The sequence below is a fragment of the Hyla sarda genome, chromosome 5 (genome assembly GCF_029499605.1).
Source record: "Hyla sarda isolate aHylSar1 chromosome 5, aHylSar1.hap1, whole genome shotgun sequence".
Taxonomy (NCBI): domain Eukaryota; kingdom Metazoa; phylum Chordata; class Amphibia; order Anura; family Hylidae; genus Hyla; species Hyla sarda.
In genome coordinates this window covers 343,039,154-343,051,322 of record NC_079193.1, presented here as the reverse complement: position 1 = coordinate 343,051,322, position 12,169 = coordinate 343,039,154, and the positions used below count along the sequence as shown (strand labels likewise).

At 47.0% G+C, this 12,169-nt stretch overlaps 1 protein-coding gene across 7 annotated transcripts in view; it reads left to right on the top strand.

Moving 5' to 3' along the window:
• The window catches only part of ANGPT1 (angiopoietin 1), a 368,410-nt gene that overhangs the window by 272,698 nt on the left and 83,543 nt on the right, over window positions 1-12,169 (top strand). For all 7 annotated transcript variants that reach the window (XM_056522583.1, XM_056522585.1, XM_056522584.1 and 4 more), the window contains exon 7: window positions 10,792-10,958. In XM_056522583.1, the coding sequence (XP_056378558.1) occupies window positions 10,792-10,958 (167 nt within the window). The remainder of the gene's footprint in view (window positions 1-10,791; window positions 10,959-12,169) is intronic.

Genomic DNA, 12,169 nt, shown 5'->3' with positions numbered 1-12,169 from the left:
AACACTCATTACCTAATCCTGACCATGTACCTCTATTTTTATGCCTCTATCACCTATTTTTATTATTAAAAAAATACCTCTTTTCATTAATTTCCTCTCAGAGGAAGGGGGCATGTCCCTCCCTTGAGGTGGTGGGAGGTGATTGGTGTGTCGGCTCATTGCAACCTTGTCCGGGAGTTATCCCTTGTCCATGACTCATGGACAAGCTGATGCTGCTGCAGGACTGGTTAGTGTCCCAGTAGGTATGGGGACCCCTGGTGATGGGATTTTCAGGGGCTGTTTTCTTTATTAAATATTCTACATTTTTTAAACAACCATATTACATAAGGTCTTTAAGTTTAATCAGTAACAACATATAAAAAGTTCTTGGGTCTGACAGTGCCCATTTAACTGGTCCATACCCACCACCAAAGGGATGCTAGCTGGTCGGGCTGTTAAACTCTGTCTAACCCCTGAACTGCAAAAACATGCAGTTTGTGGCCCCTATGTGTAAACGACCAGGTACCATCCAAACTGGCCATTCCGACCGATTGAAGGGAACAGTCCTGTAGTCACTACATAGGGGGGGAGTGTTGCCGTGCAGGGGAAATCAGTAAATAAATCTTAATACTTTTTAGGTGCTGCAGCCGCAACCTTCTAAAGCTGCGGATTGTAGCCATCCACTAAGGGTCTATACACACACGGCGGAATTTCCGCTGCAGCAGAGTCCCGTTGAATTCAACCGGATTCTGCTGTTGTGTGCACAAGGCGGAATTTCCGTGCCCAGATGTTTCCAGCACGTAAATTCCTTTTCCCATGTCCACACAAAGAATGAACGCGTTCATTCTTTGTGCGGATTCTGCACAGAATGCAAAACCGTCTATGAGATGGCGCATTCCATGCGGTCCTAGCGCCGGCAAATTCTGCCAACACCCTGCACTGTACGGAATGTCCGCACAGTGATTTTTCGTGCAGACATTCTGCCGTGTGAACGCGGCCTCAGGGATTCCGCACTCCCATTCACACTTCTGAATTTCCGCAAGCGGAAATTCAGAAGTGTGAATGGGAGTGCGGAATCCCATAGAAGTTTATGGGATTTAATTTGAGGCGAAAATTCTGCTGTGTGAAGAGACCCTATGAATATGAAAAAAATAAGCCAACACCAAGGCAGGAGATGTATGGTTATATCTGTCACTCTCCCGTATCTGCAGAATACAGATACAAACTATAGTAAGGACTAAATATAATTGTATTAAAGGAGAAATCTAATCTCTCCAGCACATGAGTCATTGTAACAATAAACTCTCACATCAAAAAGATTTCAAACTACTTTGTAATAGTTGAAGTGAATTTGTGCTACATTGTAAGAGATACTATCAGCCGAGAGATGAATTCATGTTTTATATGGGGGTAATTACTTTAATAGCCGCCCATAGACTCCCATTACAGGTAACTAAAATGTCAGGCTGTCTGCTCTCCAGCTGATAAGACACTTGTATTCATAAAATAACACAGGGGATGTGTTAACGCTCCCAATTCGGGAAAATTACATCAGTCTCTCAATGAAAACATTGATGGCTCTGTACAGGTGGCGGCTTTTATGTTCTGTCTTGCATTATATTTTGCCATGATGTTAGCAAAATCGAGGCAAAAATAGCGCTTTTTTTTTTTACTACAATGGCACAATTTATGCCACAAATTGGGGTCAACCACCTGGCAACATTGGGAATGTCGGCCTCACTAATCAAAACTGGCAAAAACGAAACCAGCCCGGTTGCCCATAGCAACCATGTACAGCTTTCATTTTTTCCAGAGCAGCTTCACTTTAAATTGGTTGCTATGATTTTTCTTTATTAGAAAGTTTTGACAATTGAAGCAACCTGGCCCAGGGAATCATCTGTCTGCTTTTTCCATAGCAACCAACCACAGCTCAGCTTTCATGTTTCCAGAAGAATTTAAAAAAAGGAAAGCTGAGCTGCAATTGGTTGCTATGGGCAACAAAGACAGTTTTCGTCTCGGACAGATTGATACATCTGGGAAAGTGTGTTATTGTTACGCCGAGCGCTCCGGGTCCCTGCTCCTCCCCGGAGCGCTCATGGCGTCTCTCTCCCTGCAGCGCCCCGGTCAGACCCGCTGACCGGGAGCGCTGCACTGACATTGCCGGCGGGGATGGGATTCGCACAGCGGGACGCGCCCGCTCGCGAATCGCATCCCAAGTCACTTGCCCGTCCCGGTCCCCGGCTGTCATGTGCTGGCGCGCGCGGCTCCGCTCTCTAGGGCGCGCGCGCGCCAGCTCTCTGAGACTTAAAGGGCCAGTGCACCAATGATTGGTGCCTGGCCCAATTAGCTTAATTGGCTTCCACCTGCTCCCTGGCTATATCTGCTCACTGCCCCTGCACTCCCTTGCCGGATCTTGATGCCTTGTGCCAGTGAAAGCGTTTAGTGTTGTCCAAGCCTGTGTTACCTGAACTCCTGCTATCCATCTTGACTACGAACCTTGCCGCCTGCCCCGACCTTCTGCTACGTCTGACCTTGCCTCTGCCTAGTCCTTCTGTCCCACGCCTTCTCAGCAGTCAGCGAGGTTGAGCCGTTGCTAGTGGATACGACCTGGTTGCTACTGCCGCAGCAAGACCATCCCGCTTTGCGGCGGGCTCTGGTGAACACCAGTAGCCTCTTAGAACCGGTCCACCAGCACGGTCCACGCCAATCCCTCGCTGACACAGAGGATCCACTACCTGTAAGCCGAATCGTGACAGTTATGTTTAGTGCAGATCCAACACAAATTCCTCCAATATAGGCAGAGTCAGAGAGGCGCTTGAAACCAAGGTAAAGGTAAAAACTTCTACTTAATTCCCACATTGCAACACGTTTCGCGGAGGTTCCGCTTCATCATGATGCCTGATGAAGCAGAACTGTCACGATGCCGGCTGGCAGGTAGTGGATCCTCTGTGCCAGAGAGGGATTGGCGTGGACCGTGCTAGTGGATCGGTTCTAAGTCACTACTGGTTTTCACCAGAGCCCGCCGCAAAGCGGGATGGTCTTGCTGCGGCGGTAGTGACCAGGTCGTATCCACTAGCAACGGCTCAACCTCTCTGGCTGCTGAAGATAGGCGCGGTACAAGGGAGTAGACAGAAGCAAGGTCGGACGTAGCAGAAGGTCGGGGCAGGCAGCAAGGATCGTAGTCAGGGGCAACGGCAGGAGGTCTGGAACACAGGCTAGGAACATACAAGGAAACGCTTTCACTGGCACGATGGCAACAAGATCCGGCAAGGAAGTGCAGGGGAAGTGAGGTGATATAGGGAAGTGCACAGGTGATAACACTAATTGGAACCACTGCGCCAATCAGCGGCGCAGTGGCCCTTTAAATCGCAAAGACCCGGCGCGCGCGCGCCCTAGGGAGCGGGGCCGCGCGCGCCGGGACAGGACTGACGGAGAGCGAGTCAGGTACGGGAGCCGGGGTGCGCATCGCGAGCGGGCGCTACCCGCATCGCGAATCGCATCCCGGCTGGAGGCGGTATCGCAGCGCCCCGGGTCAGTGGATCTGACCGGAGCGCTGCAGTGAGGAGAGTGTAGCGAGCGCTCCGGGGAGGAGCGGGGACCCGGAGCGCTTGGCGTAACAGTACCCCCCCCCTTGGGTCTCCCCCTCTTCTTATAGCCTGAGAACCTGAGGAGCAGACTTTTGTCTAGGATGTTGTCCTCAGGTTCCCAGGATCTCTCTTCTGGACCACAACCCTCCCAATCCACTAAAAAAAAGGTTTTCCCTCTGACCTTTTTAGATGCCAGAATCTCTTTGACGGAGAAGATGTCCGAGGAGCCGGCAACAGGAGTGGGAGGAACAGATTTGGGAGAGAAACGGTTAATGATAAGTGGTTTAAGAAGAGAAACGTGAAAGGCATTAGGAATACGAAGAGAAGGAGGAAGAAGAAGTTTGTAAGAGACAGGATTAATCTGGCACAAAATTTTGAAAGGACCAAGATAGCGTGGTCCCAACTTATAGCTAGGGACACGGAAGCGGACATATTTAGCGGAGAGCCATACCTTGTCTCCAGGGGAAAAAATGGGAGGAGCTCTTCTTTTCTTATCCGCGAACTTCTTCATGCGTGATGAAGCCTGTAAGAGAGAATTTTGGGTCTCTCTCCATATGATGGAAAGATCACGAGAAATTTCATCCACAGCAGGCAGACCAGAGGGCAAGGGGGTAGGGAGGGGGGGAAGAGGGTGACGGCCGTACACCACGAAAAATGGGGATTTGGAGGAAGATTCAGAGACTCTGAAGTTATACGAGAATTCGGCCCATGGTAGAAGATCTGCCCAGTCATCCTGGCGGGAGGAAACAAAATGTCGTAAATAATCACCCAAGACCTGGTTAATTCTTTCTACTTGTCCATTGGATTGAGGATGATATGCAGAAGAAAAATTTAATTTAATCTTGAGTTGTTTACAGAGAGCCCTCCAGAATTTAGACACGAATTGGACGCCTCTATCCGAGACGATCTGCGTGGGCAACCCGTGAAGACGAAAAATGTGTACAAAAAATTGTTTAGCCAACTGAGGCGCTGAAGGAAGACCAGGAAGAGGGATGAAATGTGCCATTTTGGAGAATCGATCAACGACCACCCAAATAACAGTGTTGCCATGGGATGGGGGTAAGTCAGTAATAAAATCCATACCAATCAGAGACCAAGGCTGTTCGGGGACAGGCAGAGGATGAAGAAAACCAGCGGGCTTCTGGCGAGGAGTCTTATCCCGGGCACAGATAGTGCAGGCTCGCACAAAGTCCACAACATCCGTCTCCAGAGTCGGCCACCAATAGTAGCGAGAGATGAGTTGCACAGATTTCTTGATGCCCGCATGACCTGCGAGATGGGAAGAGTGGCCCCATTTGAGGATTCCGAGGCGTTGGCGTGGAGAAACAAAGGTCTTTCCTGGAGGAGTTTGCCTGATGGAGGCTGGAGAAGTGGAAATCAGGCAGTCAGGAGGAATGATGTGTTGCGGAGAGAGTTCAACTTCAGAAGCATCCGAGGAACGAGAGAGAGCATCGGCCCTAATGTTCTTATCGGCAGGCCGAAAGTGAATTTCAAAATTAAATCGGGCAAAGAACAGAGACCACCTGGCCTGGCGAGGATTCAGCCGTTGGGCAGACTGGAGGTAGGAGAGGTTCTTGTGATCGGTGTAAATAATAACTGGAAATCTTGATCCCTCCAGCAGATGCCTCCATTCCTCAAGTGCTAATTTAATGGCTAGAAGCTCTCGATCCCCGATGGAGTAGTTTCTCTCCGCCGGAGAGAAGGTCCTAGAAAAAAAACCACAAGTAACAGCATGCCCGGAAGAATTTTTTTGTAGAAGGACAGCTCCAGCTCCCACAGAGGAGGCATCAACCTCCAATAGGAAGGGTTTAGATGGGTCAGGTCTGGAGAGCACGGGAGCCGAAGAAAAGGCAGACTTGAGCCGTTTAAAGGCGTCTTCCGCTTGAGGAGGCCAAGACTTGGGATCGGCATTTTTTTTGGTTAAAGCCACGATAGGAGCCACAACGGTAGAAAAATGTGGAATAAATTGTCTGTAATAATTGGCGAACCCCAAAAAACGTTGGATAGCACGGAGTCCGGAGGGGCGTGGCCAATCTAAGACGGCAGAGAGTTTGTCTGGATCCATTTGTAGTCCCTGGCCAGAGACCAAGTATCCTAGGAAAGGAAGAGATTGGCATTCAAACAGACATTTCTCTATTTTGGCATAGAGTTGATTGTCACGAAGTCTCTGAAGAACCATACGGACATGCTGGCGGTGTTCTTCTAGATTGGCAGAAAAAATCAGGATATCGTCCAGATATACAACAACACAGGAGTATAAAAGATCACGAAAAATTTCATTAACAAAGTCTTGGAAGACGGCAGGGGCGTTGCACAGGCCAAAGGGCATGACCAGATACTCAAAGTGTCCATCTCTGGTGTTAAATGCCGTTTTCCATTCATCCCCCTCTCTGATGCGGATGAGATTATAAGCACCTCTTAAGTCCAGTTTGGTAAAGATGTGGGCACCTTGGAGGCGATCAAAGAGTTCAGAGATGAGAGGTAGGGGGTAGCGGTTCTTAACCGTGATTTTATTAAGACCGCGGTAGTCAATGCAAGGACGTAGAGAGCCATCTTTTTTGGACACAAAGAAAAATCCGGCTCCGGCAGGAGAGGAGGATTTACGGATAAAGCCCTTTTTTAAATTTTCCTGGACGTATTCAGACATGGCAAGAGTCTCTGGGGCGGACAGAGGATAAATTCTGCCCCGGGGTGGAGTAGTGCCCGGGAGGAGGTCGATAGGACAATCATAAGGCCTGTGAGGAGGTAGAGTCTCAGCTTGTTTTTTGCAAAAAACATCCGCAAAGTCCATATAGGCCTTAGGGAGACCGGTTACGGGAGGAACCACAGAGTCACGGCAAGGGTTACTGGGAACCGGTTTTAGGCAGTCCTTGGAACAAGAGGGCCCCCAACTCTTGATCTCCCCAGTGGACCAATCCAGGGTTGGGGAGTGAAGTTGAAGCCAGGGAAGTCCAAGGAGAATTTCAGAAGTGCAATTGGGAAGGACCAAAAGTTCAATCCTCTCGTGATGAGGTCCGATGTGCATTAGAAGGGGCTCCGTGCGGAAACGTATGGTACAGTCCAATCTTTCATTGTTTACACAATTGATGTAGAGGGGTCTGGCGAGACTGGTCACCGGGATGTTGAACCTGTTGACGAGAGAGGCCAAAATAAAATTTCCTGCAGATCCGGAGTCCAAGAAGGCCACAGCAGAGAAGGAGAAGGCAGATGCAGACATCCGCACAGGCACAGTAAGACGTGGAGAAGCAGAGTAGACATCAAGGACTGTCTCACCTTTGTGCGGAGTCAGCGTACGTCTTTCCAGGCGTGGAGGACGGATAGGACAATCCTTCAGGAAGTGTTCGGTACTAGCACAGTACAGGCAGAGATTCTCCATGCGGCGTCGTGTCCTCTCTTGAGGTGTCAGGCGAGACCGGTCGACCTGCATAGCCTCCACGGCGGGAGGCACAGGAACAGATTGCAGGGGACCAGAGGAGAGAGGAGCCGGGGAGAAGAAACGCCTCGTGCGAACAGAGTCCATATCCTGGCGGAGCTCCTGACGCCTTTCGGAAAAACGCATGTCAATGCGAGTGGCTAGGTGAATGAGTTCATGTAGATTAGCAGGGATTTCTCGTGCGGCCAGAACATCTTTAATGTTGCTGGATAGGCCTTTTTTAAAGGTCGCGCAGAGGGCCTCATTATTCCAGGATAATTCTGAAGCAAGAGTACGGAATTGTACGGCATACTCGCCAACGGAAGAATTACCCTGGACCAGGTTCAACAGGGCGGTCTCAGCAGAAGAGGCTCGGGCAGGTTCCTCAAAGACACTTCGAATTTCCGAGAAGAAGGAGTGTACAGAGGCAGTGACGGGGTCATTGCGGTCCCAGAGCGGTGTGGCCCAAGACAGGGCTTTTCCAGACAGAAGGCTGACTACGAAAGCCACCTTAGACCTTTCAGTGGGAAACTGGTCCGACATCATCTCCAGGTGCAGGGAACATTGGGAAAGAAAGCCACGGCAAAACTTAGAGTCCCCATCAAATTTATCCGGCAAGGATTGTCGTAGACCAGAAGCGGCCACTCGCTGCGGAGGAGATGCAGGAGCTGGCGGAGGAGATGATTGCTGAAGCTGTGGTAGTAACTGCTGAAGCATAACGGTCAGTTGAGACAGCTGTTGGCCTTGTTGCGCTATCTGTTGCGACTGCTGGGCGACCACCGTGGTGAGGTCAGCGACAACTGGCAGAGGAACTTCAGCGGGATCCATGGCCGGATCTACTGTCACGATGCCGGCTGGCAGGTAGTGGATCCTCTGTGCCAGAGAGGGATTGGCGTGGACCGTGCTAGTGGATCGGTTCTAAGTCACTACTGGTTTTCACCAGAGCCCGCCGCAAAGCGGGATGGTCTTGCTGCGGCGGTAGTGACCAGGTCGTATCCACTAGCAACGGCTCAACCTCTCTGGCTGCTGAAGATAGGCGCGGTACAAGGGAGTAGACAGAAGCAAGGTCGGACGTAGCAGAAGGTCGGGGCAGGCAGCAAGGATCGTAGTCAGGGGCAACGGCAGGAGGTCTGGAACACAGGCTAGGAACATACAAGGAAACGCTTTCACTGGCACGATGGCAACAAGATCCGGCAAGGAAGTGCAGGGGAAGTGAGGTGATATAGGGAAGTGCACAGGTGATAACACTAATTGGAACCACTGCACCAATCAGCGGCGCAGTGGCCCTTTAAATCGCAAAGACCCGGCGCGCGCGCGCCCTAGGGAGCGGGGCCGCGCGCGCCGGGACAGGACTGATGGAGAGCGAGTCAGGTACGGGAGCCGGGGTGCGCATCGCGAGCGGGCGCTACCCGCATCGCGAATCGCATCCCGGCTGGAGGCGGTATCGCAGCGCCCCGGGTCAGTGGATCTGACCGGAGCGCTGCAGTGAGGAGAGTGTAGCGAGCGCTCCGGGGAGGAGCGGGGACCCGGAGCGCTTGGCGTAACAAGAACCTCCGTGAAATGCGCTGCATTGTGGGAATAAAGTAGAAGTTTTTACCTTTACCTTGTTTTCAAGCGCCTGACTCTGACTCTGCCTATATTGGAGGAATTTGTGTTGGATCTGTTGTCTGTGAAAGGTGGAGCGGCTGCTGGTACTTCATATCATATGCATTCTGATCCATGGTTGTACTTGGATGCAGTACAACCCTACTTGGTAAGCACAAATTCACATTCTGCATTACCCGTATACCTTGTGATATCACACTACAGAGCGCCTCCTGCTCTGTTTTTTTATTCATGCTTAGTGCAAGGCTTACGAGGGTGGACCATGACACATTAGGGGGAATTAAAAAAAACAAAAACAAAACTGTCCTGCTTCCTCATAACAACCAATCACAGCTCAGCTTTCATTCCTTAACAAGCTCTGGTAAAATTAAGCTGTCATTGAGTGTTATGGAAAAGCAAGACAGTTTTTGTTTATTTCTCTCAGTGATTCAAAAACATCTCGGTGTCATGCTCCACCCCTCAGGCTCTGCAGTAGGCACGACACAGTGTATCAGACTGTTTCTTTAAAACCAGTTCATTGTTCACAACTTACCTACCATGGTATTAAAATAAGTATGGTACCCCATACTACATATGACCTCAAGTACCCTTCTCTAAAATATTGGATATAATCTGATCTTCAGCGATGGCATACTTTACCTGCAACATAAAAAAAATAAAAGAACGCAATAGAAGTGTGCAGGGTGTAGTAGTAAAATCATACTCAACAGATTATATTGCCCTAAGGCTAGAATCTAGCCATAGGACAATATAATCTGTTGAGTATGATTTTACACAGGCATTGGGCTCCGACCCATTCAGGGTTCATTCTTTTTTTTTTTTTTTTTTTGCACCGAAATGGGTCAGAGCACAACTACCACCACCTGGTCCCAACAGATCCCATTGACTTGAATGGGGTCCATTGGATGTCTGGTATAAAAGATCAGTCATGTAGTACAAATTGTTCTGTGCATTTTTTACAATAAATATTCAAAACTTTTCATGCCTAAGAAATTTACATCAGAACTAGTACCCCACATGATCCTATTTTCCTTTTCTTTTTGCAAATTTCTTTTTTTTATATAGGTAGATGTCACTTGATCAAATGTCCAGCTTTCCTAAGCTACAATATCCCTTACAAACGTTCTTCTTTCTACTAAAACATAATGACATTACTGAGAAAAGACCATAGAGAGCCTGGAAAGGGTACTCCACTTTAGATCAACTTATTCCCTATCCACAGGACACTGGATAAGTGTCTGATCACAGGGGGTCCGACCTCAGTGACTCCCAACACCCACCCACTCCCAATCTCCGGAACTCAGCCCCGTCTCTCACTTCTAAACATTCTTTCTCCCCGTTGAGCACTCCACAACACCAACCCCACGTTCCGAGAGGGCCTCCTTGTGCTGAACAGTGACAACCTGCTCAGCCAATTACCAGGGAGCTTTATTTATTTATTTATTTGCTTGTTTATTTATTTATTTTATATAAAATATATTTTATCTGGGGTTTCCATGATTTTATACAAACTAGGCTCTGCTTGCAATTTCCATATTTTGTTTTTGTTTAAAAGCCAAAAATACATAAAAGACATGAAAAATGGCCATATTTCATTACAAAAAAATGTTTTGCTTGTATTGTGCCAATTAAATTCTGCAAGTTATTACTTCAACTTGCTTATAGCTTCTTGCTAGGCATTTCACAATCTTTACTTCTGAGCCATGCCTGCAATTATACAGTGTCCATTCATATCGTTGTGCTGTAATTCCCAATAGTAGTATGCAGGTTGGATTACGGAATGACAAGTCACTAGGTGACCATATATAAAGTTATATGAAGTCAGTAACCAAGGCTATATACCATGTTTCAGGAGGAAGAGCAGCTCTCGGGTACAACATGCTGCTCCAACGCTGCATAGACCAGTGGCCTCCAAACTGTGGACCTCCAGCTATTGCAAAACTACAACTCCTAGCATGCCCGAACAGCCGCTGGCTGTTCGGGCATGCTGGGAGTTGTAGTTTTGCAATAGCTGGAGGTCCACAGTTTGGAGACCACTGGCCTGGACCAACAGCTATATTATTAAAGACAGGCCTGTCAATTCAATGTGAAATGTAAAATAAGTCATTATGACCTTGTAAAAAATCATTAAAGAATTACATTTTTTTTATTTATTTTTTTGGGTTCTCAGAAGATAAATGTGCATTTTCTGCTGCTTTCTTTCTCTAGGGGTTTGGCAGTCCATCTGGTGAATTTTGGCTGGGGAACGAGTTTATTTTCGCAATAACCAGCCAAAGGCAGTACTCGCTGAGGATTGACTTAATGGACTGGGAAGGCAATCAGGCGCATTCACAGTATGACAGATTCCACATAGGAAATGAAAAACAGAATTACAGGTAAGAAACGCTGTGGTGTTACCGAGTTATATATCAATCCGCAAAACAGCTCGACATTCTCTCTCTCTCTCTCGTAATTACTCTAATAAAATAAGAAACCTCCGGAGGATCGAAACATAAAGTATGGAAATTCATTAAATGTACATGACATAACTCACAGAACAAAGCAAATACAACTCTGTAGCAGGGACAACACTGTACATCCTAATGGCATTCTATGGGCACATACACAGGCAGAGCAGTGAGGGGTGGAGTGCCAATCAGGATCTTTCCCCCTCCCCTTGATCATTATTTTATAGTAAATTAATATATATATATATATATATATATATATATATATATATATTAATTTACTATAAAATAATGATATATATATATATATATATATATAGAGAGAGAGAGAGAGAGAGAGAGATATATATACACATATATTATCATTTTTATTTATTTATGTGTTTATTTGAATGATGAATAATACACACAAAAATACTTAAATACATTTTCTATATACATTTCTTGCTGTTTCCAACATCTATACTTGTCTTCCATTACATATTAAAGGGGTATTCCAGGAAAAAAAAACTTTTTTTATATATATTAACTGGCTCCAGAAAGTTAAACAGATTTGTAAATGACTTCTATTATAAAATCTTAATCCTTTCAGTACTTATGAGCTTCTGAAGTTAAGGTTGTTCTTTTCTGTCTAAGTGCTCTCTGATGACACGTGTCTCGGGAACCGCCCAGTTTAGAAGCAAATCCCCCATAGCAAACCTCTTCTAAACTGGACGTTTCCCGAGACACGTGTCATGAGAGAGCACTTAGACAGAAAAGAACAACCTTAACTTCAGAAGGTCATAAGTACTGAAAGGATTAAGATTTTTTAAGAGAAGTAATTTACAAATCTGTTTAACTTTCTGGAGCCAGTTGATATATAAAAAAAAGGGTTTTTTTTTTGCTGGAATACCCCTTTAACCATTGTTTAGTTCTGGTAGATAAGAATCTATCCTGATCATCAAAAACTGCACATGTTGTAAGGGCTCATTCAAACTACGGAATCGACACAGAGATTCCATCTGTCGCCAGATCAGAGATGAGCCATCTCTATAGACATTAAAGGGGTACTCAGGTGCAAAGCTATTTTTTTTTTTTTTTTATCAACTGGTGCCAGAAAGTTAAACAAATTTGTAAATTACTTCTAATTCAAAATCTTA